This window comes from Puma concolor, chromosome A2 (genome assembly GCF_028749965.1).
Source record: "Puma concolor isolate L17-30 chromosome A2, mPumCon1.1.hap2, whole genome shotgun sequence".
Taxonomy (NCBI): domain Eukaryota; kingdom Metazoa; phylum Chordata; class Mammalia; order Carnivora; family Felidae; genus Puma; species Puma concolor.
The window spans coordinates 164,404,641-164,430,216 of NC_141668.1; the positions used below are offsets into that span (position 1 = coordinate 164,404,641).

The window sequence follows — 25,576 nt, forward strand, 5'->3', positions numbered from 1 at the left end:
TGTTGGGGGCAGAGACTACTTAGATAAACTTTAAACATAACCACAAATGGATCCGGTTCTTTGAAGACTGCAGAGCATTACACAGATTGTGGCATAATATACTGTAATCTATTTAACCTATGAGCAGACAGATAGCATTTCCAGTTTTTTCTATCACGAACGAGACTGCACATGTATCTAATTTTTACATCTTCACATGCATTTACAAGTTTTCTCACAGGTTGAATGACTTGCTTGCTCTAAAGAAACAGATATGGGTGAGATGGGTGAAGGTGATTGAGAGGTAGAAAGTTCCAGTTTTAAAGTAACCAAGTCATGGTGGTGAAAACATAAGGAAGGCAGTCAATAATATTGGAATAACGTGGTATGATGACAGATGGTGACCGCACTTCTTGTGAATGCTGCATGATTTGTGCAATTGTCAAATCGCTATCATGCACACCTAAAACTGATAGAATATTGTAGGTCTTTGCCACCATAAAACAAAATACACATATGTTCATTTCAAGTTTTAGTGGATGTTGTCTATCGAATTTCCACCCAGAAAGTTTGCATTGGGGCTGGGTTTGCATTGCAACTGGGTGGCTCAGTTGGTTGAGCATCTGATTCTTGATTCCAGTTCGGGTCATGGTCCCAGAGTCGTAGGATAGAGCCCCGAGTTGGGCTATGGGCTGACATCGTGGAGCCTGCTTGGGATTCTCTCTCTCTCCTCTCTCTCTCTCTCTCTCTCTGCCCCTCCCCTGCTCGCTCTTGCTCTCTCTCTCTCTCTCACACAATAAATAAATAAACTTAAAAAAAAATAAAGACCTTGTTTAGAAGAGTTGGTTTTGGAGGGCCACAAGCCATTGTAATACCTAAGGCCAAGAATTATTGTTGGCCCTCTTGGGAGCCATGTGGCTCCCACTGAGAATAATACTCTAAAGGGAGAGTTGGGCAATAAACAAATAAGTGGAAAAGGTCACATCGGAGAGCCAAGAATGTTAGGAGGGAGAATGAAATGGAAAAGGAGGGAGACAACATCTTGATCATTGGAATCAGGAAAACTCTTCCCAGACTTAGGAAGACCAGCCTTGATTTCTTCAGCGGCAAAACGAAAATGATAATTTCCTCCTCACGGTGCCTGGCCTACAGTAAGCTCTCAGTAAGTGAGCTTTATAGTTATTACGTTTTTTAAAAACTTTTCTCAAAGGTAAATGGATCGCTCCTCCGCTCAGACTGGGGGCCCGCGCCCAGCGGCTCACCCAGCCGGCATCTTCACCTCCGTCCGCAGAGGGCGCTGTGGGCGCTGCGGCCGGGCCGCTCTAGGCGGCACGGGAAGTCTCGTGCTCCCTTCACTTCCGGTCTCTGGCCCGGGATTGGGCTGCGTGGAGAGGCTCGTGAAATGCCGACTGGAGACTTTGAGTGAGTCGGGGGTCCCGGAGCGAACCCTGGGAGGGGGGCTGGGGGGTCTAGGGAGCACCACGGGGCCTGGGTACGTCGAGGCGGCGTGGGCCTGGCCTCGCTGACCCAGCCCTCCCCTCCGCAAACTTCTTGCAGTTCGAAGCCCAGCTGGGCCGACCAGGTGGAGGAGGAGGGCGAGGACGGTGAGTATGCCCGGTCGTCCCCGGTCACCTCAGCCAGCCCCCGGGCCGGTCGCTGCCGCCTGCTCCGACCCTGCCACCGCGGTCCGATCCCGTAGGCCCCATCGCGGCGGCCTCTGTCCCGCGCCATCCTCCGGGCCAGCCTATCGCCAGTTCCAGATGATCGCTGGCCCGGCCCTCCTCCCGTGCCACCGCCCAGCCCTCGTAGCTGCTCCGGGGAGGAAGTTGTAGCAGCCCGCCTCCTGCCTTTATGCCTGCGCCGGGAGGGCTTTATGGGCTGCCCCCGCTTCCATCCTTGCCGTTGCTCGAGGTTACTCCAGCCAGCCCCACGTCCGGGCACGGCTGTCTCGGGGCAGTTCTTCGCCAGCGCCCAGCCCTTGTCCCGCCTTCCCGGGCTCCTCGTGTGGGCCTCCACCCAAAGGGCCCTTCATTTTGTCTCGGGCGCCCCCGCTCCTCCAGCTCACCCTTCCTCCCTACACTCCCTTTTGTAGACAAATGTGTCACCAGCGAGCTCCTCAAGGGCATCCCTCTGGCCACTGGCGACACCAGCCCGGAACCCGAGTTAGTGCCCGGAGGTGAGTGGCGACCTCTGCTTCATTCGGGGCTGCCTCTCCCCAGCGGCATTCCCTCCTGGTCCCCATTCCCCGGGGCGCAGCTCCCTCACCTCTCCTCTCTCCCAGCTCCGCTGCCGCCTCCCAAGGAGGTCATCAATGGAAACATCAAGACGGTGACGGAGTACAAGATAGATGAGGACGGCAAGAAGTTCAAGGTGAGGCTGGGGGAGGAGGTGGGTGCCCTTGCTCTTGAGGGCACTTGCGCCGGGAGGGGACAGCGTGTGGGTGTTGGGTGGGTTGGGCTGGCTGGCTCCAGGTGCCTCAGAGACACAGGAAGTCCGAGCCTCTCCCCCCGCCCCCCCCCCCCCCCCCCCCCGTCCACAGATCGTTCGTACCTTCAGAATTGAGACTCGGAAGGCCTCAAAGGCTGTTGCCAGGAGGAAGGTGAGACCCTGCTCCTGTCTCGGGGGCTCCCCCGGGGCTGGCTCAGAGGAATTAGGAATCCCTTTTTTCTGGTGCCTTTAGTCTTAGGCACCTATTGTGTTGGAGCACGGCTGAGGTCGGTGTGTGTTCTGCTGGGGCACTGAAAAGTCAGTGGGGTTAGATTCTCAGTCCTCTCAGCTTGTCCACCAGGAGGAACAGAGCCAAGCCCTCCCCTGAGGTGGTCACAGCAGTTCCTGATCGACTAGGCTGCACGCTTGGGGAAGGAGTAACGATAAATACGTTTGGCACAACTTTCTGTGCCCTTTCTCTGTGCCAGACCCCGTGCCAAGTGCTCTGCGGGAAGTGTTCTCTCATCGGATCCCCCTAGCAACCCTGGGAGGCGGGGAGCATTTGTGGTGCCCGTCTTCTAGGGGAGGAGGCCGAGGCCTAGCTTGTTTAACTAGGTCAAGGCCCCTCATGGTCTGGGTGACCCCTGCACACCCCTGAGCATTGCTTCCTGTGGGAGCTGGCCCACCTACTGTCACGGGTCCCCGGGAATGGTTGGCTGTGCGGCTGCTTCCTGCTGGGCCTTGGCTCTCTCATCTGGAACTTGGGGCTGAGAGCCGTCCCTACCTGCCTCCTGGAGCCGGCATGAGGTTGAGGCCCGGCACATGCCAGGAGTGGTACACGCTAGGAAGCAGGAACTGTCATTGTCACCGCTCGGGGGGGCTTTGGGGGAGGGCGAAGAATGTGGTTCAGGCCCCGACAGGCTACTGTGGTCTGGGATGTCAGCGAAGGGGGTCCCACGTGGCCTTAACCTGTCCCTCATCCCGCCCCGAGCCCAGAACTGGAAGAAGTTTGGGAACTCAGAGTTTGACCCACCGGGGCCCAACGTGGCCACCACCACAGTCAGTGACGATGTGTCCATGACGTTCATCACTAGCAAAGAGGTGAGTGGGGCAACAGGGCAGGGCCAGTGGCCATGATGGTGGTGGCCGGGGTGTGGCAGTCCCGCTCTGAGCGTCCCCTGACTGCCCGCCTAGGATCTGAACTGCCAGGAAGAGGAGGACCCAATGAACAAGCTCAAGGGCCAGAAGATTGTGTCCTGCCGCATCTGCAAGGGTGACCACTGGACTACCCGCTGTCCCTACAAGGACACTCTGGGGCCTATGCAGAAGGAGTTGGCGGAGCAGCTGGGCCTGTCCACCGGCGAGAAGGAGAAGCTGCCTGGAGGTGCCCGGGCCTGGGGATGCGGCTTGGCGGTCCGTGGGGCGGGGGCGGGGAGGACCGCGTGCACCTCCGGGAGGGTCCTTGGTCTTCACCTGCCGTCTGGGGACGGGGCCGTCCCCCTCGCCAGTTGTCCTCTCACGTCAGCACCGCGAGGCTGGCTGCGGCCTGGGTGTGCGTGAGAGAGCGTGGCTGGGTTGGTGACTGCTGGTGATGTCGCGCATCCTTTCTGGTTGGGGCTGGCAGACCGTTGCTTTCCACGGCTGTGTCTACACCGCACATGCTTGAGACTTACCAGCTGTGATTCTGTTGTGGACTCGAGTGTGCTGTGTCTGCCACAGACACGACCACGGCTCTGCGTGTGTGTGTGTGTGTGTCTAGACAGTTCTACACCTGTGACTTGATATGCAGCATACGTGGCACTTGCCTGAGTGTGTGGGACCTGGGGACTGTCCCTGCCGTGTTCCTGTGTGTTGTGAAGCTGAGCGGTCCTCTGGCCCTCAGCTAAGATTGCCTTGGGTTGCATCAGCGTCTGTGGCTTCTTCAGACTTCCTGGATGTGACCTTTATGTCCATGTGGCCACGGGGCCTGAGAACCAGCCAGATGCATGCAGTTTGATAGACGGTGCCTGGCCCGGCTTGGGGCCAGAACTGCCAGCATCCTGGGGCGGGCCTGTCCCTCATCTGTGGCGGGTGGAGCCTGACCCAACTGCTTTGGCCTCCAGAGCTGGAGCCGGTGCAGGCCACCCAGAACAAGACCGGGAAGTACGTGCCCCCGAGCCTGCGGGATGGGGCCAGCCGCCGCGGGGAGTCTATGCAGCCCAACCGCAGAGGTGAGCCGGCGGGAGGGCGCTTCCCGTTCCCCCCGTGACGATCCTTTGTCCGGGGCCTGGTGAGGGCTATTCTCTTACCAGCTGCCTCTCCTTGCCTGTCCAGCTGACGACAACGCCACCATCCGTGTCACCAACCTGTCTGAGGACACTCGCGAGACTGACCTGCAGGAACTCTTCAGGCCCTTTGGCTCCATATCTCGCATCTACTTGGCGAAGGACAAGACCACTGGCCAGTCCAAGGTGGGCTGGTGGCTGTGGGGTTGGGGAAGGGGTCGCCTGGCCTGGTTGTGCCCCTGACTCTGCACCCCGCCCTCCCCTCCCCCCCCCAGGGCTTTGCCTTCATCAGCTTCCACCGCCGTGAGGATGCCGCACGCGCCATCGCCGGGGTGTCTGGCTTTGGATATGACCACCTCATCCTCAATGTCGAGTGGGCCAAGTAAGACCACTGCTGCACCCCTGCCTCCCGCCCCCTTGTCACAGCCAACACTCAGGTAGACTGTAGGCCCTGCGCCAGCTTAATAGCCACCAAGCTTGTTCCGTGGGACGGGTCATTTACTGTCCTTTTCTTAAGGAGGCCCCACTGCGCCTTGTGCACCCTGCCCCCCCCCCCATTGCCACGGAGGCCCCAGTTGTATGTAGCAAGGAGTCTTGGAATTCCCTTTGGGATCTGAACTCCTCCCCCACAGGCTGTTCTCACCACCCGTTTCTCTCTTCAGGCCGTCAACCAACTAAGCCAGCAGCCACCCGGCCCCCAGGGCCCCCACGGAAGCCAGCTCCTCCGAGCGCGGGGCTCCCGGCAATAAAAAGGTTGCGGTTGTCACGTGCTGTCTTGTTTATTCACCTTGTCTAGTCACTTGTTCTGTGGCTAGTGGGGGCCAGCCCTCTCCGGGATCAGGGCTTCAGGCAGAAGTTCCTGCCCTCCCTGGCCTGGGCACCTTCAGTCCCCCATCAGGTCTTTCTGTAGACCACGGAGGAAGTGGCGGTTTGGGGCCTGCCATGCTCTCGGATGGATTCCAGGGCAGGCGGCAGTGGCTCAAAATAGGCCGGGTCGTCGGCTCAGCTCGGGGGACTAGGACCCCGAGGTTTTGGGGGTGGCTGTGACATTGAGGGGCAGGACTTGGCCAGAGCTCCCGGCGTCCTCGGGGGGTTGGCTCTCCCCGCAGCCGAGGCAGCTTCCTGGACCGGGGCAGCAGCCGAGGCTGGGTGCCACAGCCATGTACAGCAGAGGGTGGATGCAGATGGCCACGGGCATGAGGCCCCGCATCACCTGGTGGCTCACGTAGGTCCTCCAATCCAGCGCCGCCTCGGCCTCGGCCGAGTTAGCGAAGCCTGGGCAGCGGGCTCTCCAGTGCTGTCGGGCGGACACGTTGAGCACCAGCGTCACGTAGTAGGGCACGTAGGAGCCGGCGTAGAGGGCCATGCCGCTGGCCACCAGCACCGCCACACGCAGCTTCTCGGCCGCCGTCATGCCGTGGCTGCGCAGCACCGCCCACCCGAGGGCGCCGTAGGCCGTCAGGGTGAGCAACAGCGGCAGGCCGCAGCCCGCCGTGACCAGCGCCAGGCTGTAGGCTCCGTAGGCCTCGAGGTGCTGGTCCGCCGTCCCCAGGCACTTGGTGCAGGCCCCCGGCCTGGCCACAGAGCAGTCCCCCTCCTGCTGCGGCCGCTTCAGGTGGGAGAAGCCGAGCGTGGGCGCGGCCAGCACGGCTGCCAGCACCCAGCCGGCAGCGCTGACGGCCCAGGCGTGCTTGGCGCGCAGGCTGCTGCGGGTGAAGAAGGGGTGGACGATGCCCAGGTAGCGGTTTAGGCTGATGCAGGTGATGAAGAGGACGCTGCCCAGCAGGTTGCAGGTGAAGAGGAAGCGCTCCAGGCGGCACGCCAGCTCCCCGTACTGCCAGTTTTTGGGGGGGTAGAGGTAGGCGGCCAGCGGGAGTAGCGTCAGGGCGTAGAGCAGGTCGCTGACGGCCAGCTGTGCCGAGAAGACCACCGCCGGGTGCCACGGGCGCCGCTCCTGCGTGCCGAAGCGGTATAAGGCGAAGCCGTTGCTGGCCGTGGCCACCAGGAACTCAACCACCAGCACGGGCCACAGAAAGTCTTCCTGGAAACGACCGAGGACGCGATCGGCGGCGGCCGAGAAGTTGGTCGGGCAGGGTATGGCACCTGTGGGCAGATGGTGTCACCAAGTGAGCGCCGTCCCTCCTCGCGTGGCTTTTGATGCCTTCAGAGCCCAGTCCTTCAGATTACGTACCACGTGGCAGGCTGCACCAGCCCTTTGGGGACACACTTTCTTGGAGTCCTTCCCATGCCCAGGAGGGGACACCAGCCACAGCAACTTCTTACGGAGGAAATCGGGCCCAGAAACGTCAGAAGCCCGAGTCCTTTCAGGTGATATCTACTAGGCTTGCTCTGGGTCCTGAATTCCAGAACTAGGCAGTCATCGCCTTCACGTGACAGCCATAAGCCAGCAATGACAATCCACAACCACCAGGCCTGCGTGGAGGAGGGGGAGTCTGGGGGAGTCCCCAACCCCACCGTGGCCCTCCCAAATCCATCAAGCCTTGCTGCCTCCACCTTCAGAGTCGGTCACTTTCTCAGTGTCAGAGGCACTGGCCTCCCAGCTCCCAACGTGTTCCCCCCACGGCCTCCAGAGGGCACCCAAAGACACCCGAATCAGGCAGCTTTCACCTTTGAGGCTCCCTCCTCACTGGGAGGAAAAGGCAGTGCTCACCTCTGCCACGGAGGAGCCCCAGGAGCAAACCTCCGTCCAGCTGCTCCCTCTCATCTCCCTGTGACTCATTCCCTAGGTCTTTCCCACACTAGCTTTGTTTTTTTCTTCCCACACTGGCTTTCTATTCCTTAACGCACATTCCACCTCAGGGCCTTTGCACTGATTCTCTCTTCCTGAGTCACCAGTGCCCCCACTCACCTCCTGGTCTTTAGCCCTGAGAGGGTTTTTTTTGAGAGGATATTCTGACCCTCTATTATCACAACTGCACCCTGTCCCCCTTATTTATGCGAATCCTGCGCTTCCATCTGACCCCTGTTGAGAGGAAAAAAAAAACAAAAACAAAAACCAAACCCAACCCAGAAGACCTCTCCTGAGGGCAGGGAGTGCCCCACAACTGGCTTCCCAGAGCCCAGAACAAGGCCTGGGACACAGCAGCGTGGACCAGAACAGAGATCTGGAATGGATTCCCTCTCATGTACCCAACTTAGCCTCAGCTTTGGGTGCACGGCCTGCTCCCAGTCTGTCCAGCAGGCTGGCCACGAGCTCCGTGCAAGGTGCCAGCGGCCCTCCCTCCCCCACGCGACTGCTTCCCCAACCACGCTTCTGCCTCCTCGTCCCATCTCCGCCCTGGGAGGAAGTCCCTGTCCAGACGCGATTAAGTCCCTCCCGTCTGCCTCCCAGGAGCCGGCCACCCCCAGCCTCGGTCCTGGGCAGCGCCACAGGGGCCAGGACCCTCACCTGATGTGGCGGCAGCCATGGCCCACGTGCCCTGCCTCTGGGTCCAGCGCTGAAGCCGCGCCACCAGGAGCACTGGTGCCGAGCCGAGCCGCTGCCGAGCTAACCAGCGGCGTGGCGGGGCCCCTTCCTTCCCAGCAGCCCCACCCTCTTTCTCTCGGCGCTGGCAGCTCAGCTCCGCCCACTACCAACACCAGCCAGCTTCGCTTCCACCCCCGGCCTCCTTCCTCCTCACACTTTGCCCTCCAGAGCAGCCTAGTCACTGGCTTGCAGGTAACGGGGGCCTGGGGGGTTAGGCTGGGCACAGGCCCAGGACACCCCGAGGCACCAGACTGAATCTGCCCATCGCCCTCACCTGCAAAACAGTTCCTGCGTGTCCACTGCTCAGGATGTGGGCGCGAACCTAGCCCGGTTCCCAGAAGCTCCTGGCCCCGAGCCTCTGGGCTTTCTACCATGGGACTCCAGCTCTCCCCATTCCCAATGCAGACGCAAGACTCACGGGAAATCAAGCATTCACCAGCGTGGGAGGTTGGAGAAAACCGCTCCTTTATGAAAGGAAACCGAGGGCTGCCCCTGGAGACCCAGGTGGAAGCCCAGGGCAAAGGCTCTTGGGCCCCAATTTGGGGCATTCCATCCACTGCACCAGCCTGGCCTCAGACTGCTTTCTTAGGTGGCTGTGCTCGGCCCCGCCTGTGCTCCCAGGCAGCTCCTCTGCGTTCCAGCTTGGCCTGGGCCCGCTGGGGCCTGCCCTTGGCCTTTGGAGGCCTCCGGTCAGCGCCTCGATCTGGCCTCTGCCCCCTTCCTCGCTGCTTCTTGCCGGGGGGCCCGGCAGACCGTCTTCGTTTGGCTGCCTTCGGAAACATGTCTGTGGGGAGAGACCACGTGAAGGCCACCAGGCCACAGGGACGGGCTCAAGGTGCCCAGCTGCACCAACCCCTGCCACATACCCTCATCAGGCTCCTCTCCCACTGCCTGGCGGAAATACTCGGCTTCATCCTCCTCTTCCTCTCGCTGGCCGGTCCCCTCTGGGGGGGCGCCGGGGTCCTCGGCATCGCTATCCCCACTGGCCTCTGCCCGCGCCCGCTTCATGCCTGCCAGGCTCTTCTTCCTGGAGGGAGAGATCATTTAGGGTGGCGGCCTGCACCTGAGACCCTGCCTCACCTGCACGGCCCACGGCCACACACCTGTGTGCCTCCCGCTGCTCCCGCTTGCGCAGAACATTCTGGGCCTGCTGGTCCTGCCTCTGGGCCTTGAGCCGTAGCTTCTCCTCCTTGGCCGCCAGGATGGCCTGAAGCTCCTCTTCAGTCTTGTGCACTGAGCGGGAAGAGATGGGTCACGGAGACCCAGATGTGTCAGTGCACCTCGCGACCCACCCGTGAGGGCCTTGGACTCCCAGCCCCTTGCTTCCCCAGCCCCGTTCTCACCGAAACTGTGGAACAGCACGTTCCCCTCCCCAACACCCTCCTGGATTTTGATGAGCTGCAGTGTCATCCGGGGCCCAATCTGGAGGGACACAGGGGACGAGTCAGTCCTTCTTCAGGGCCGGGGGGAAGGGGGAGGGGAACTGCCAGAGGAAGTCACTTCTGACCCTGTGCCTGCCCTGGGCTGGGCCCTCACCTCAGTGAGCCGCACGGCACTCTGCTGGGCCCGCATGTTGCCGCGTCCTGCGACGGCTTGGGGCAGCTCCGTGATGTTGTGCTCCCCATCGGGCTCTGCCTCACTCTCGGACAGCCCGGCGCCCCTGTGCAGAGGACACACTGGTCAGTAGGGGATCCCAGGCTCCTGGAACAGCTCCGGGGTCTCTGGCGCGGTAGTGATCTCCCCACCCAGCGCCCTCCTCACGTGGCCAATAGCTCGCTGATGTCCTGTAGACGGCTCATGTTGGGGAACTTCTCCTGTAGAAGCTTCTTCATCCCACGACTTGCGCCCACAGGAACGACTTTGATGCTACTGCAACACCCAGGGTGTGAGAAGGGGGGTTAGGGATCCTGAGACTGGAGGTCAGCTCTGCCCCCCTCCCCTTTCCACAGTGCGTCAGGGCGTTTACTTTGAAACTGGACAATCACAGAGCCTCAGCAGGAGCGTTGTCATCAGCCACACGTGGAAGCCCTGCCTCCTCCCCTCCCCCCCGCCCCTCAACAAGAGTACTCACTAATGACGAAAATCTAGCTCCTGGGAGTCAGGATTGTAGTTGATGAGAAGGCAGCGCTTGATGGTGTTTAGGTTCACCTGGAAGGGAGAGGCGAGGGCACAGCAACATGTCAACTGCCCACGGGCTTCCCTGTGTGCTGGAGCCACAGCAGGCCCTGGCCCTGTTCCAGAAATCTCTCAGCAGGGAGATGTGGCACTGGGGGGACTAATGGAGTGGCAGGCGCACTGGCTAGAGTTCTTGGTTCTGAGGCCCACCGAAGCCGTCCACACTGTGGTGGACTGCTCCCTGATGATCAGCACCTAACAAGCCTTACCTGAGACCAGCTGGTGCCAGGGATTAGGAACTAGGGCTCTGGAGCCAGACAGCTTAAAAAACCCAGTCCTGCCCTCTGCGTCTAACCTCTGACTAATGACTTCCCCTCTGTCAGTCTGTCTCCCCATCCGTCAACTGGTGTCCCAAGTACCTGGCACGCTGCTCAGGCTAATACTCAATCCCCACTCAAGAAATAAAGGACAATCAGGATCATTCTCCACCTTTCAGAGAGGAAGAAAGCTTACGAGGGAGTCTGTTACCCCAGGGTCACGAACACGTGAGGGAGATGTGACCTCAGGAGCCAGAGTGCTCTGCCTCCGCGCTGAGAGGCAAGGACCGAGCAAACAAGCCAAGGGCCTACGTGTGGTACCTACTGTCCGCCCTACCACCCTCACCTGTCACCGCCCCAGGCCCAGCCTACCTTGTGCACATTGATGGAGGGGAACAGGTTCTGGAACATGGTGGCCATGAGCTTCACATGCATGCCGTGGGGGCCGAAGCTGTTGAGCACCAGGAGGGGCGGATGGGCAAACTGCTGCTCGTGCATGCGGTGTCGGCGCAAGGAGGAGACCACGTCGCGCATTAGTGTGTACTGCAGGACGGGGGGAGGAGTGAGGCCTGACAGCCACACATGGCTGGCGCCCTCCCTGAATTCATCCTCTACCCAACATGGCCCTCATTACCTCTGACCCTTACCTTATTGATCCGGAAGGTCAAGGTGGGGCCTCCTGGGAGGCGCATCAGCTTCTACGGGGAAAAACAAAACAAAAGGATTGGTCAGAGTCAAGGTGTCCGGCTAGGCAGCAGGGAGTGGGAACCTCCGCCCCATCTCTTCAGAGCGTTTACTTTGAAGCCAGAATCATGGCAACTCAGAGGCATATGGGTTCATCGTGAGAGTTGGGGGAGGAGGAGGGCAGGGGGAAGATGAGGGGTGTGGGTGTGTTAACTCACAAAGTAGATGTTTGTCTCCGTTTTACTCAAGATCAGAAAGTGTGTGACCCCAAGGGGCCCCGCCACTGCCACACAATCCTTCAGAGTGTTTTTCTTTCGTATCTGAGAATTACAAACACAAAATGGAAAGATCGTTAGGTATCCTCTCCGCGAGCAAGGGCTATAAGCTGAAGCTCTTATGCCCTTTCTTGCATTTAACCTGTCGCAGAAAGAAAGGAGTGGAATGTTCTTGACCTCTGGACCTAACCCGACTTAAATTTGCTCGTTTACTGTGCCTGGCCCATTTTGCAGATGAGCCACCTGGGCCCTGCGACGTTAATTAACTTTCTCCAGGCCTTTGAGAGAACCCAAGTTTCCACTCGAGCTTTGCTAACTCTAGTCCCTTTTTAACCACCAGTCTTAGACATCCAGCCAAAGCGGGTTCATCTGCGCCCCCTCGCAGCTGCCCCACAAAATCCGAAGAGGCAGGGACGATGGTCCCCATAAAGGTCCCCTTCTCCTGCCAGGGGGCCTGAAGGCTCGCGCGGTTCTGCGGTTGGAGCCACCTCTGTAGCGGCGAAGACGGGGCCAAAGGCTGATGGAGGCGGGGTGGGAGGTGCAGACCTGCAGGCGGGTGGCGGTGAGGGGCTCCATGACCCGACGAAGGTCCAGGCTGAGCTGCCGGACGCCGCGACCCGCGCGACCCCGCGCGAACACGAACGAGTGCGGCTGCGCGGCGTAGGCCTCGAGGTTGCGGAGCTGCGCCTGGGCGCGAGCACGCTTCTGGTGACGGGACTGCAGGGGCGAAAGGCGAGCGGTCAGCGCCACGGCCTCCGCAGGGACCCCACCGGCCCCCCACCGGCCCCGCCCGCGCCCTCGCCCCCAGGCCGCCGCGCCTCACCCGCCCCGACTGCCCCATGCCGCCAACTCCTCCGCTGGGACGCTTCTGCCGGGTGCTTCCGGCGCCGCGCCGCTCACTTCCGGCGCCGGCGAGGTGACGACGTGAGGCGGAACTGCGCGGTGACGTCACCAGGCGAGCAGAAAGCCACAGAGGGGTTGCTACGGAGACACCTGGTGCTTGTTTCTGTGGAAACCGGGCGGGGCCAGTGTCTCAGCGAAGCGGCGCCGGCTTCGGAGAAATAAGTTGGGGGTTCGAATCCTACTTCGGCTCATTTATACCAGCTGGGCGATTTTGACAGCCATTTTATCCACTCTGAGGCTCCTACAAGCATTCTAAAGAGAGGATGGTACTCATTTCCCCTCTGATCCACTTACTAAGAAAGATGATGCACAATGCTTGGCACAAAGGCACCAGGCACTTGGGGAACAACCAGAGAAATGGGTAGAGCATAGCAATTACGTATATAGGCCCCCAGCTCCTGAGGGCCAGCGGTCTTCCCCGGGGGCCCTGTCTGCGGCGGAGAGATGGAAACTCCACATCACCTTCTGGAAACTTAGGGCAAGGCGGGCGCTTTGTGAATAACTCACCCCCTCCCGGTTTCCGCTCAAAGCCCCAGTCTTGGCCTCAGGCCTCTGGCTTCTTCCCCAGAACCTTGGGGTGGGGAAAAGGGACGCCCCCAACGTCTCTTTCCCTGTCCCATAGGTTTCCTTCCACCATCTGCTTTCCCTCCCCCATTTGCTTCCTCTCTCCTGTCTCTCCTTCCCAATTCTTTCTCCTCTTCCCCTCCTCCGTCTCCCCTTCCCCATCCTTGTCTTCTTCCTATCTCTGTCTCCCTCTGCCCCACTTTGTCTTTGCCATCAATTGTCTCTTTCATTGCCTTCAAGTTTCCATCTCTCTTATGTCTCTATCCCCATCTCTCTCTTCTCATCCCTCTTCCTGACTCCCCCCCCCCGCCCCGTCTCTGTCCATCTCCTCCCATGTCTCTCCCCTTCTCTGTCTCTTGTACTCTCTCTCTCTCATCTGTCAGTCCCTCTCTGTGACTTATGAGGTTTCCTCTCTGCTGCCAATGGAGGAAGCTGGAGGGGGCTGCGGGTGGGGGGCCGAGGGGCCCAGTGTGGGGGGGCCCCAGCCCAGGCCTGGAGCCCAGCCTGGCAGCCTCTCTCAGATCTGGGACGACCATTTCCTCTTTCAGCCCGGGAGTCCACTCGGGTTACGAGTTCAGGACAGTAGGAACCAGGCGAAGGAGGCTGCTCCCTGAGAGTGTGTCTGCAGGTCAGTGAGGCCTTTGTGCAGGTGGGAGACCCTAGACCAGGCTCTGGGGGGGCTCTATGGGGGTCCCTTTGTACCTCTGAGGAATGACCGCATGTTTTCTGTCCCTGCATGATTTGACCTGAGGATGTGACAGTGTGCGTGGGAGACAAATGGGAACATGTACACTGTGGTGGGCAAGTGGGCAGGGACCAGGGTTTCACTGTCTACCTGGTTAGCGCCTCTGTGCTTGCCAGTGTGAGACCCCACTCTGCCCACAGGGTATTCTCCTTTAAGTCGTGGTGTGTGTGTGTGTGTGTGTGTGTGTGTGTGTGTGTGTGTGTGGCTGCCAGAATCTGTGCTATGTTTCCAGCCATGTCTTCATATGTGCCTGTGCCGGGCAAATCCGCAGACACACACACAGATTCCATGTCTACCTTTGTGGCTCCGTGCAGTGGTTTGTCTCATTGGAAACCCGTGTGTCTTGATTTCTGCCCTGTCGTGGGCACACGGTGTGTGGCAGGTCAGGGTATATGTGTGTGAGTGCGGGAGCCAAGTTACCTGGGCTGAGTTCCACCATTCTCCAGCTGTGTGGCTGTGGGCAAACCACTCACCCTCCCTCAGGCTCAGTTTTCCCTCTTGTAAAATGAGGCTTCGTAGGAACAAAGGTTGTGAAGGCAAAGGCTAAATGAGATAGAAGGCATGGATTTTAGAGGCACGCCTGGCGGCAGCAGGTGCCAACGTTTCCTGTTGTCTTTCTCTGTGGTGTGTATGTGTCCTCCCCCTGTCCCCCCCCCCCCCCCCCCCCCCCCCGCCTCACGGGGCCTGCAGCCTCCCACGCTCTGTGCTCTGCTGTGGGGGGAACATCCGGAGCACTGACCTGTGTTATCAGGCCCTGGTGGCCTGGGCAAAGGGGTCTGGCCATTCTGCCTCGGTTCTCATGCAAGAAATGATAAATATTTACAGTTGGAGCTCCTGGTCTCAGCACCACGGCTCTGGTTCCAAGCTCTGGAGGACAGGGGTGGTTACCAAGCCTCCTCCCTCCTGCTCTCCCACCGGCCTCTCCCCTTCCTCACTCAGAGGCTCCTCCTGGACCCTCAGCTCCTCCTGGGACTTCTCGTCTGCTGCAAGCCTTGCTGGACTCAGGGTCTTGGTCCTGAGAGGTGAGAGGTGAGAGGTGAGAGGTGAGAGGGAAGGAGGGCATGAGGACAGGGGGAGGCCGATTTTACCCGTTTGGCGACCCGGGCTTCTCCAGGCCTCCTTCGCACCCCAGGTTGAGCTCCTGGAAGGTGGTGGATGTTACACATGTAGTCTGGCTCCAAGGGGTGTGGTCCATCCCTGTCGTGGGGGGCCTGGTGTCGTCGAGGAGGGGGCAAGGAGAGATCCGGCTTGGTGTGCATATATGATAGCAAATGTGCCTTTCTCCAGCTCAGAACCTTCTGGAGCTTGCACCTCACTCAGAGTGAAAGCCCAAGTCCTTCTGGGGCCCACGAGACCCTGCACGCTTGGCCCCGTCCCCTCCCTGTTCTGATTCCTCCTGCTCTCCCCCTTGCTCGCTCTGTTCCAGTCTTACAGGCTTCCCTGCTATTCCTTGGGCACCTCAAAGGCTCTAGCTCAGGGCTTGCTTCTCCCTGTGCCTGGAATGCTCTTACCCTTGTCTCTTCCTTCAGGTCTTGGCTCAAGTGTCCTTAGTAAGTTCTGACCCCTCTGTTTCAAACGGCCCCTCTGGGCACCTGGGTGGCTCAGTCAGTTGAACATCCTCGCCTTGATTTCAGCTCAGGTCACCATCTCACAGTTCATGGGATCGAGCCCCTCATCGGGCTGTGCACTGACAGCACGGGGCCAGCTTGGGATCCTGTCTCTCCCTCTGTCCCTCTCTCTCTGCACCTCCCCTGCTCGCGTGCCTGCGGTCTCAAAATTTAAAAAATCTTAAAAAAAAAAAAAAGGCCTCTCATCCCAGAACCCCCACCCGCATCCCCACTTAAGTGTTCTAACAACTTACCACCCTCTGACCTACCAACCATGTGTCTTCCCATCCAGGACGTCAGCTGCCTGGGGGCAGGGAGTTGTCTGTGTTGGTCCTGGGCGGTCCGCTGCCTGGGCCAGCTCTTGGCACACAACAGGCACGAAAGGAGAGTCCGCTGAATGTGTGAACAAGGCAATGTGTGTGGCCTTGAAGACCTCGAGGCACCTGCCCGTGCGTGTGGCCGCCCGGACATGTGGGTTTGGACACAGTGGAACTTGGGGCAGACCGGGGTGACGTGTGGACGTGGGAGATGTGTTCTGAGTGCTGGCAAGTGCGTGTGAGAGGCCTGTGTGTCCTCATCTGAGGGGCTGCAAGCGGCTGAACCCCGAGAGAGAAGGCAAGGGGAGCCAGCGAGATGGCCACAGTACATGCATAGGAGCTCACCTGTGTGAGCAGGGCAACACCGGGGAGGGTACGACAGAGCTGGGGCATGTGAGTGTTGAGGGGCGTGCACTGAACAAAACCCAGGCCCAGCCTCTGCGAGTGGGTATTTTGGTGGAGGAATTCAGATAATAAACACCGGCAAACAAACGAGGCAGTCGCAGAGAGAGGCAGATGCTAAAATGACAAAGTGGGACTGTGACAGAGAGTGCCCAGGAGGAGCAACGCTAAATGGGGGTGGTCAGGGAGGGCTTCTGAGGAGGGGACATCTGAGCTAAGACCTGAGTAAGGAGAGAGAGGAGGCCATGTTAAAATTCCGGGAAGAATGTTCCAGACCGCGGAAAGGGCAAGTACAAAGGCCCTGAGGCAGGACTGTGCCTGGTGTGTTCGAGGAGCAACTAGGAGGCCAGTGTGCCTCGAACACCGTGAGTGAGGGGTGAGTGGGAGAGGAGGGCAGGGAGGGGGCAGGAAGAGGGTGCAGGGCCTTGTGGGGGCGCAGGAAGACTTGGACTTTTGCTCTGAGTGAGCTGGGAGCCACAAAGGGTTCTCTAGGAAAAGGAGAGACATGACCTGATTCTTTGGCAGCTGTGGGAGAAACAGACCAGAGGCTGATGGCAGACAACTGGAGGCCTGGGGGGCAGCTGATGTAAGGAAATCCAGATGGTGTCTTGAGCTGGGATCATGGTGGGGGGTGAGCATGGGGGAATGTGGAGGAATTCAGGGTCCAAACAGAAGAGCTGACAGGCCTGGCTGATAGGTTGGATCTGTTGTGAAAAAAGAGGAGACAGGAATGACTCTGGGATTTGGGGAGATGGGGCCTCTGCTACTAGACTGAGTTAGTGAGACTTTATCTCTCACCCCACCTCACCCCTCTCCCCCGTTCTCCTTCTGCTCCTGCCTCCCCATAAGTTCCTTTAATACATCAGGCACGGTCTAGCCTCAGGGCTTTTGCATTTGCTGTTCCCCCTGCCAGGGATGCTGTTCTTCCCCAGATATCCTCATTACTTCCTCCCTTACCTCCTCCAGGAGGTCTTCCCTCCTTTCAAATTGCCAGGGCCCAGATCTCCACATCTCTCTGTTTTCCTGTTATCTTAACACCGGCTAATACACTCTATTAATCCCTATAGCTTATTTATTTTGTTTCTTGCTCATCAGGGAAGGAAGTTTTGTGTTTTGTTCCATACCGTAGTTCCTAGAACCGTGGCTGGCACACAGCAAGCACTCATTGAATGAATGCATGACATGCTGTCCCGCAGGGCGCCGGGAACCAAGTGGAAAGGCCAGGGTGGGATCCCTGGGGCATCTCAGCCTGGGGGCGGGGACCTGGAGCAACGCGGGTTTGGCGCAACCCGAGAGTCGGGGGCCCGTCTAGGCTCCCGGGACTCCCCTCCTTCCTGTTCGTCCTCTGCCTTCAGGTCTGCCATGTCGGCGCCTCAGCTGCGCACGTTGCAGCTGCTGCTCCTGCTGGGCGCGACGTGGGCGCGGGCGGGCGCCCCGCGCTGCACCTACACCTTCGTGCTGCCGCAGCAGAAGTTCACGGGCGCCGTGTGCTGGAGCGGGCCGTCCGCTGCGCGCCCGGCCGCGGAGGCCGTGAACGCCAGCGAGGTGGCAGCGCTGCGCATGCGCGTGGGACGCCACGAGGAGCTGCTGCGCGAACTTCAGCGGCTGGCGGCGGCGGATGGCGCCGTGGCCGGCGAGGTGCGCGCGCTGCGCAAAGAGAGCCGCGGCCTGAGCGCGCGCCTGGGCCAGTTGCGCGCGCAGCTGCAGCACGAGGCGGGGCCGGGGGCGGGTCCAGGACCGGGGGCGGAGCCCGCTGCTCTGCTGGCGCTGCTTGGGGAGCGCGTGCTCAACGTGTCAGCCGAGGCGCAGCGCGCCGCCGCCCGCTTCCACCAGCTGGATGTCAAGTTCCGGGAGCTGGCGCAGCTGGTCACCCAGCAGAGTGGCCTCATCGCCCGCCTGGAGCGCCTGTGCCCGGGGGGCACGGGTGGGCAGCAGCAGGTAACCTTAAAGCTGGCCAGGAATCGTAGCCACTTCCTGTTTGCATCATTTGTAAGATGGGGCTCTTGCAACCCCACGCACGATCTCTGAAACGCAGTTTTGAAATCCGAAAAGCTCCAAATACCAGATTCCTGCTTCTCCTTCCACAGCTCATTTGGATCAGAACGCGGCTGGCGACTACCTAAAGTCTTTACTTATCCACTTAATATAAATATTCATAGTGCCTGTAATCAAGCATATTATTACGTAAAGACCAAGGATCCATGTTAGGGAGGTGTTATGTGATATAAATATAGACCCTGTGCTACTGTTCTAACTTCTGTTATATTATTTTTAATTCTGGAACATGGCTGGCCCTAATTTTGAATAAGATTGTTGCTCCGTGACAACCCATACCTCACAAGGCTGTTGGGAGCATTCAGTAAGCTAATACTCCTTGTTGGAGGTACTCTTGCCATCAATACTTTACAGAAAAGGAGAGTCAGAGTCAGATAAGTTAAGCTGTGAACACCAGAGCAGGAATTTAAGCTCAGCGCTGCTCTTGACAGCTAGAGTTAGGCTTTGGGAAGTATCCGTTCTAGGGCTGGGACATGCCCCTGCCTGATCCACCCATCTGGGTGTTGGGAGATTTAGGGGCCCAGTGTCTTTTCAACTGAAGGCTAGTGCAATCACATCTGAGTCTCTTGGTCACCGCAGGTCCTGCCACCGCCCCTGGTGCCTGTGGTTCCTGTCAGTCTGGTGGGTGGCATTAATGATACCAGCAGGAGGCTAGACCCGGCTCCAGAGCCCCTGAGAGACCAGACCCCGAGACAGCAGGGGCCCTTGGCTTCTCCTGTGCCTGCAGGGCACCCTGCTGTCCCCACCAAACCGACAGGTAAGATGAGGGCAGGAGTGTTGGGGATGTGAGAAGCTAGGGAGTTCCCAGTGCATTGTGAGGAGATGGAAATAGGAGCCAGGATTTTAATGGCAGATTTCTCTCATGGTAAGAGCACTGGAAGAAAGGATGCTTTTATTCTGGTGATCGAACAAGGAGCCATGGCTCTCATCCTGATAAAGACCAAGATCCTTACTGTGGTATGAAAATAGGAAAGGAAAGTCTTTTCTTTTGGTGAGGGGACAGGGAATTTAGGACTGCTTATTGGTAAGAAATTAAGCGAGCTCAGAGGGTCATGTTCAGGATTTCTACTCTGGTGAGGCTTTAGAACCAGGATTTAAGTACCCCAGGCTCCACATTTGCTGTAGTGAGAAAAGAATGAACCAGAGTATTAACTCAGGTAAGGACATGGGTACTGGGGCTCTTATTTTGGCCAGGGAATGGGAGAGGCAGGACTGCTGTTCTGGTGAGGGGATGAGAGAAGAATGCAGATCTATATACCAACAAGGGGTTGGTTGGTCCAGGCTGTGCCTTCCCCATATCTCTGTACCCACAGGCCCATGGCAGGATTGTGCAGAGGCCCACCGGTCAGGCCACAGGCAGAGTGGTGTGTATGAACTGCGACTGGGTCGGCACGTGGGGTCGGCGTGGTGTGAGCAGCAGCTGGAGGGTGGAGGCTGGACTGTGATCCAAAGGCGGCAAGATGGCTCTGTCAACTTCTTCACCACCTGGCAGCACTACAAGGTGGGCGTGGGCGGGCAGGGGCAGGGCTGTGTCGGGGAGGGGACCTGCTTCTGACCTGCTGACTTTCCTGTCCTGCCAGGTGGGCTTCGGGCAGCCTGATGGAGAATACTGGCTGGGTCTGGAACCTGTGCATCAGCTGACCAGCCGTGGGGACCATGAGTTATTGGTGCTCCTGGAGGATTGGGGAGGGCGTAGTGCACGTGCCCACTATGATGGTTTCTCCCTGGAGCCTGAGAGTGACCACTATCGCCTACGGCTTGGCCAGTACCATGGAGATGCTGGAGACTCTCTTTCCTGGCACAATGACAAGCCTTTCAGCACCGTGGATAGGGATCGAGACTCCTATTCTGGTAAGCAGAGCTCTTATTCTGGTGGGGAGTGGGGACAGGGGAGGAGGGACTCCTAGGGAGGGAATGCAAAGAATGAAAAGAGCGGAGTGACACTTCCCTCTGGTAAGGATCAGGGTAAGCAAGAGAACAGAGGGGAGGACTTTTATTCTGGTGAGGGGACAGAGAGCCTAGATTCCTTCTTTCATGAGGCAGTTGCTTCCCCCTGTTCTGGTGAAAGGCAAGGAGAGCTAGCAGTCTTATTCCAGAAAGGAAGTAGGGAAGATTTTTCCCTTGATAAAGGTAGAGCTTCTAGTTTTCAGAAAGAGTGGAAAAGGTATAACGTGTACTTTGGTAGGGGGATAGGGAAGGAATTAAAGTTATTACTCTAAAAAAGAAAGGGGCCAGGGCTCTTAATCTGGTGAGGAGAGAGGATCAGGGTTGCGTTCACTAAGAGTGGGAAGGGCCAGGGGATGCGTGGCAAAAGCCTTGCGCTGAGATGCTCGTAGAGGTTTTTATTCTGGTAAGAGGACATGGGTTTTCTCTCTCCTCAGGTAACTGTGCCTTGTACCAGCGGGGAGGCTGGTGGTACCATGCCTGTGCCCACTCCAACCTCAATGGCGTGTGGCACCGTGGCGGCCATTACCGCAGCCGCTACCAAGATGGGGTCTACTGGGCTGAGTTTCGTGGCGGGGCTTACTCTCTCAAGAAGGCTGCCATGCTGATCCGGCCCCTGAGGCTGTGACCGTCTGTCCATCTGTCCCCCAGGTCCCAGAGGATGTTTGTCAGCAGGAGCCCAAGTCGTCCTGGCTACCCCTGCTTTGTGACTTAGTGCGGGCCACGTCCCACACACTCTCCTGTTGTGAATCTGCTCCCCGGGGTCCTGAAAACGGGACCCAGGAATCCCCCTGCCAATGTCGCAGACCCAAATGGCTCCTCGAGGGCATTTAGATCTCAGTTTGAGCTCATATTTTATAACAACACAAAATATCCACAGACTGTGTCTGGTTTGCATCTGCACCTGTCCGGGGTCACTCCCCATGCCCACCCTCGCCCTCCTCCTCCTCTTCCTCCTCCTCCTCCACCTTCAGGTCCTCCAGGATGAGGTTGTCCAGGTCCTCCAGGAGGCCCCCCTGGCTCAGGCAGGTGGCCACAGTGGAGCCACTACTGATGTGGGGGTTGCTGGGGTGCAAGACTTTAGGCAGGTGGTTCTGCTTCCGGCTCTTGGGGTGAGCGCAGGATGTCCCAGGCACGTGGGGCTCTGGGGAGGAAGAGGTTCTGAGGTCATGGAGCTTGAGGCCCACGTAAGACTCTGGGGGCAAAGGGGCTGCAGCCATGGGGGCTCGGGAGGGGAGGGGCTGAGGCTACAGGCCGTAGGGCCAGACCTACAGGAAATTCAGAGATGAAAGTCACAGGTGTTGAAGCCACTAGAGACCCAGGGACATGGGCATCACCTGAGACTACAGAAGACAAAACAGGAACCAAAGACACAGAGACCGTGGCAGAGGTCACGAGGACACAGGGGGAACCACTCAGTCTCAGGGGCAAGAGCACGGAATGTGGCTGACGCCATGGGAGATGGGTATTAGAAGGGGGAGGGTCTGGTGTTGGAGCCTGGAGATCGATGGGAGGCCGGTGCGTGGAAGATGTGAAAGGAGAGGCTGATGTCACGGGATGAGCTACGTGGCTTTGGGGACTGAGGCCTTAGGAGGCACATGGAAGAAGCAGGCAGAGACCTTGGTACTTAAGGCCCGGGAGGCGGATGTCCCAGGAGTCAAGGTCACAGAGACCGCCCAGAGCGAGGGAGGTCACGGGGACGTGGCAGGCCCTCACCTCGCCGGTTGTAGCAGTCGGCGGCCGAGCAGGAGTGGGTATGGGTGCTGCGGCGGTCCGTGTCCCGGTCCCAGCGTGGAGGGAGGATCCGTGTTGGATACACGGGGAAGCCGCACCCGTAGCAGGGGGACGAGGACCCCATCTGTGCCCAGCCCCTGGGGGCGGGCAGGGCCGTGAGGGTCCAAAGGTGAGGCCCGGGCCAGGGTGGGACCAGGGAAGGGAAGGGCGGGGCTGGGGGTGGGGGGGAGGGGGCGTGGAGGGTGGGGTGGGGGTCAGCACCCTCACCGGAAGTTGTGCCGACACTTCGGGCAGTGGAACTCAGCCACGCCCCACATCTTGTCACAAGGCACCGGCTCATAGCGCTTTCGGCATTTTCTGCACCGGGACACCTGGGTGTGCAGAGTGGGGGGCAGGCTTGCGGTCAGAGGTGAGCCCCGGTAGCTTGACCCTGGCCACAGTGCACACCACTGATCAGGGGGGGGGTTCAGAAGCCCGACTTGGGGTTGTGGTTTCGAGGTCAGGTTTGGTTTCTGTGGTAGATGTCGAACTGTGGAGTCAGAGGACAGGCTCTGGGGTCGGGGAGGAGCTCAGAAGTCCAACTCAGGGTTGGGGGGCAGGGTCTGAGATGGAGGTTGAGCTCTGAGACTGCGGGTCAAGGGTCAAGGGTCGATACTCTTAGGTCAGAAGTTCAGATACTGAGGATGGGGATCGGGTTATCACCTCCTTCCGCTGGGGTACGCGCCGCCACCAGACATGGTCACAGGAAGAGCAGGCAAACTGCCGATCCACGGCCGGAATGAGGTCTTCCTGCGCACGCTGGAACATGCGGAGGTTGGCTTCTGTTAGTGGCAGCAGGGAGGTCGCCACGGCCTGCAGGATGGGGATAAGAGGATGGTCACGCCTGTTCCACTAACATAAACACGTCACCCCTCTTTCCTCTACAGATATGTCGCCTCTCCCGCCCCTGTAACATCTCTCCCTCTTGTCCGTGGACATCCCCCACCATCCCCTGGGAATGTCCTCCTCACTCTGCCTCCCCCATCCCATACCCTGGACCCACCTGGATGTCCTGGTCCTGCTTCATATCCTCTGGTGGGTCCTGGGTGGAGACATCAGGGGCAGAAACTGGGGATGCAGCTCAAACCTCTTTTTTACCAATGTGTCTTGGGGGCGGGGCTCCTGCGTGGGGAGACAGGGTCCTGGCCCCATGTGATTAGGGTGTCCTTAGCTCAGGAGGTGCTGACTGACCAGTGTCCACTTTTAGAGGGCCAGGCGCATGACCTCAGTTATCCTTAGAGTAGCCTTGAGAGCAGGGGGAGGGGAGGGGGCACACCTATTATCCCCACTGCTCAGATGAGGAAACCGAGGCTCTGAGCTGGGAGAGGGGTTGCCCGAGATCACCCTGAGGGAGCGCGGCAGAATGAGCCGCATCCCTGATGAGGGGCATCTCAGAGCCCAGCTCTGATCCTTCGTGGCCAAGGTTTAAATCCCAGCTGCTGCCTGCTTGCTCTGTCACCCTGGCAAGTGACTTAGTCACTCTCTCAGTTTCCTCATCTGTAAAATGGACGTGGTAAATAATAGGACTTGTCTCAATGGATCAATAGGGTGACGAAATTCAAAACAACATGTGGAAGTCCCACGGCAGCGCTCTTTCCTAGTATTGTTTGTTTTCATTTTTAAAATTTTTAAGAAGGCTCCAGACGCAACGTGGGCCTTAAATCCATGACCCTGAGATCAAGAGTCACATGCTCCAGTGACTGAACCAGCCACACCCCCCAGAGGCCCCTCCTATTATTTTTAACATACCCTTTACACGTGTAACTGTAAAGAATATAGTGTACTTTGTTAACACTCTTTAGCAACTCTAAGAGGTGGAATCCACACTGCACTAGCCACCAAAGCCATTTAAGGGGTCAAGTGACCGTGTTGCACCTGTGCCTCAAAGCCTTTCATCCATCCATCCATCCATCCATCCATCCATCCGTTACATGGGGTTCCCAGCCCCTCTCTCCTTCCCATCTCCTGTTTATCCCAGCCTGAATGTGTGTCCTTTGCTTACTCTATTCCCTCTTGCAGGAAGCCTTTCCTGACCTCCAGGGGTCCTCTACAATGACATTAATCCTGATTCATTTCACTGCCTAGTTTCATGTCTCTCTCCCCTACTTAACGTCATCGACATGTAAAGAGTGCCTACAGCTTGAGTCTCCCTGGTCTAACACATCACTGAAAGGTGAATAAGTCAATGTGGATCGTGAGTTGGGGACTGGTGGTGCACAGAAGGGGCTCATCACGGACAGGCCAGGTCCCTTCTGTTCCCCCTCCCCAGGCACCCCATCCTTTGAAGGGAGGGGGGCAGTTTACCTGGGCATCCAGATCATTACTCAGTTCCTGTCCATCTCTCTGCTTTACCCCTGGTGGGGAGAGTAAGTGTAAGTAAAAGGTCCTTGAAGGATCTTGTGGGAGTTTCAGGGTCCCCAGAGTCCCAGCATAGACCCTCCCCAGGAGATGATCTCAGCGCCTCTTCCTACCCTTAACACAGACCACACCTCTCCTGCGTGCTCCCCAAGCCCAACCCCTACCAGGACCGGGACCCCAGCCTGCTCACCGTACACGATGGATCGCCCCACGCCGGTGTGGTCGCTGCCAAATTTCCTCATCAGAGTCCCCGCCTTCTTGGAGGATACCTTCCCATGAAACTTCTCCTGGAGGCGCCGGACGCTTTTCTCCAGCTGGGGTGGGCACAGGGGGGGTTCCGATCGGGTAAGGAGAGGAGCAATCGCCCCTCCCCCATCTCTAGGCATCCTTCTCCCAGCCCGAACTTGACCCTCGGTTTTGGCCTCTCCCCCCCGCCCCCCCCCCCCCCGCCCCCATCCCTCCCCCTCCCCCCGCCATCCCTCTACGGCATTTCCTGGAAAAAGCCAAAGTCCCCACAGGGCACTGGGGGAGGGAGCGGACTGGGGCGAGCGTCCCAGACTAAGGGAGGAGGCCGGCCAGGTAACCTCTGGCTCCTGACCCTTGACCCTGCAGCCCCCGCTTTTCCTCGAGGAGGCCGCATTTCACTCTGGGGGATGTGGCGGTCATTCTCCTTTCTGAGGGGAGCCAATGCCAGCCAGAGTGAAGGTCTAGGCTTCGGATGGAGTCTCCAGAAATTGCGAAGCCCCCTCCGCGCCCCCGGCCCCTCCCCAGAGTCTCCTGAGAGACCCCGGCCCAGCCGTAGCCATCTCCTACCTCCACACCTTCTTGAGACATGGTGGCGGCGGCGCAGGTTCCCGCGAGGGTCCGCACTGCGCGCTCAGAGCCCCCCTACCCGGGCGCGCCCGTCGGTCCAGCAGCCGCGCAGGGCAGGGGGCGGGGCCTCCGGGCGGCCCCGCCCTTCCTTCCCGGCCCCCTCTTTCGCTTTCGATTGCGGGGGGTGGGGGGGAGGTGGACGGGGCGCTCTGGCTCCGCCCTGGCTCCGCCTCTGCTCTTGCGCCCCAGACCCAGGCGGGCGCCAGGGGTCTGCACCCTGCGGCGGAGCGCGCGCACCTCGGGCGGTGGAGGCGGCGCGGCCTCTGCAGTCGGTCACATGTCCCCACGCTGCGCGGGGTCCGCGTCTTCACGTCCCTCGTGGGGGCGGGGCCGCATCGGAACGCCGCCTTGGATCTCCGTGTCCCCCTCAGTTCGCGCTCCCCCACTTGATAACCCTCTCCTCTCCTCCCGCAGGAACCAGGCGCTAATTAGGACCTGGGCCCCCTACCAGCTCTGAGTCTCTTAACGGGGCTACATCCCCTTTCTG

The 25,576-nt window shown here is 59.2% G+C and overlaps 5 protein-coding genes and 2 non-coding genes across 12 annotated transcripts; 2 read left to right on the top strand and 5 right to left on the bottom strand.

The window, feature by feature from the left end:
- The first annotated feature begins 1,277 nt into the window (after positions 1–1,277).
- Positions 1,278–5,436, top strand: EIF3G (eukaryotic translation initiation factor 3 subunit G). The gene is made up of 11 exons (XM_086699151.1): positions 1,278–1,401; positions 1,537–1,583; positions 2,072–2,155; positions 2,261–2,349; positions 2,519–2,578; positions 3,403–3,507; positions 3,601–3,790; positions 4,509–4,616; positions 4,720–4,856; positions 4,946–5,052; positions 5,333–5,436. The coding sequence occupies exons 1-11, from the start codon at positions 1,382–1,384 to the stop codon at positions 5,346–5,348; spliced, it is 963 nt and encodes a 320-aa protein (XP_086555277.1). The 5' UTR covers positions 1,278–1,381; the 3' UTR covers positions 5,349–5,436.
- On the bottom strand, positions 5,431–8,705 carry P2RY11 (purinergic receptor P2Y11). Its single transcript, XM_086699149.1, has 2 exons — positions 8,576–8,705; positions 5,431–6,773 (listed from the first exon to the last, which is right to left on the bottom strand). The coding sequence occupies exons 1-2, from the start codon at positions 8,703–8,705 to the stop codon at positions 5,686–5,688; spliced, it is 1,218 nt and encodes a 405-aa protein (XP_086555275.1). The 3' UTR covers positions 5,431–5,685.
- PPAN (peter pan homolog) lies at positions 8,606–14,615 on the bottom strand. The gene is made up of 14 exons (XM_086699148.1): positions 14,500–14,615; positions 14,181–14,303; positions 12,372–12,703; positions 12,095–12,265; positions 11,492–11,593; positions 11,237–11,287; positions 10,962–11,132; positions 10,229–10,305; positions 9,919–10,026; positions 9,694–9,817; positions 9,501–9,579; positions 9,261–9,390; positions 9,024–9,184; positions 8,606–8,941 (listed from the first exon to the last, which is right to left on the bottom strand). Exons 3-14 carry the CDS (start codon positions 12,387–12,389, stop codon positions 8,730–8,732), a joined length of 1,404 nt encoding a protein of 467 aa, XP_086555274.1. The 5' UTR covers positions 12,390–12,703; positions 14,181–14,303; positions 14,500–14,615; the 3' UTR covers positions 8,606–8,729.
- LOC112853095 (small nucleolar RNA U105B) lies at positions 10,101–10,180 on the bottom strand. Its single transcript, XR_003222899.1, has one exon. It is a non-coding gene; the product is annotated as a small nucleolar RNA U105B (small nucleolar RNA).
- Positions 11,358–11,444, bottom strand: LOC112853093 (small nucleolar RNA SNORD105). The gene has a single exon (XR_003222897.1). It is a non-coding gene; the product is annotated as a small nucleolar RNA SNORD105 (small nucleolar RNA).
- On the top strand, positions 13,547–20,964 carry ANGPTL6 (angiopoietin like 6). 6 transcript variants are annotated; one of them, XM_086699145.1, is made up of 7 exons: positions 13,551–13,643; positions 14,700–14,789; positions 17,442–18,024; positions 18,721–18,898; positions 19,455–19,642; positions 19,722–19,992; positions 20,523–20,964. In XM_086699145.1, exons 3-7 carry the CDS (start codon positions 17,449–17,451, stop codon positions 20,711–20,713), a joined length of 1,404 nt encoding a protein of 467 aa, XP_086555271.1. In that variant the 5' UTR covers positions 13,551–13,643; positions 14,700–14,789; positions 17,442–17,448; the 3' UTR covers positions 20,714–20,964. The 6 variants fall into 6 exon arrangements, with proteins under 6 accessions (XP_086555272.1, XP_086555271.1, XP_086555270.1 ...); XM_086699144.1 differs by having other exon boundaries at positions 14,700–14,782; XM_086699146.1 differs by lacking the exon at positions 14,700–14,789 and having other exon boundaries at positions 13,547–13,643.
- SHFL (shiftless antiviral inhibitor of ribosomal frameshifting) lies at positions 20,923–25,350 on the bottom strand. Its single transcript, XM_086699152.1, has 8 exons — positions 25,030–25,350; positions 24,407–24,530; positions 24,163–24,212; positions 22,862–22,900; positions 22,522–22,671; positions 22,087–22,190; positions 21,802–21,956; positions 20,923–21,229 (listed from the first exon to the last, which is right to left on the bottom strand). The coding sequence occupies exons 1-8, from the start codon at positions 25,048–25,050 to the stop codon at positions 21,000–21,002; spliced, it is 873 nt and encodes a 290-aa protein (XP_086555278.1). The 5' UTR covers positions 25,051–25,350; the 3' UTR covers positions 20,923–20,999.
- Positions 25,351–25,576: the final 226 nt, after the last annotated feature.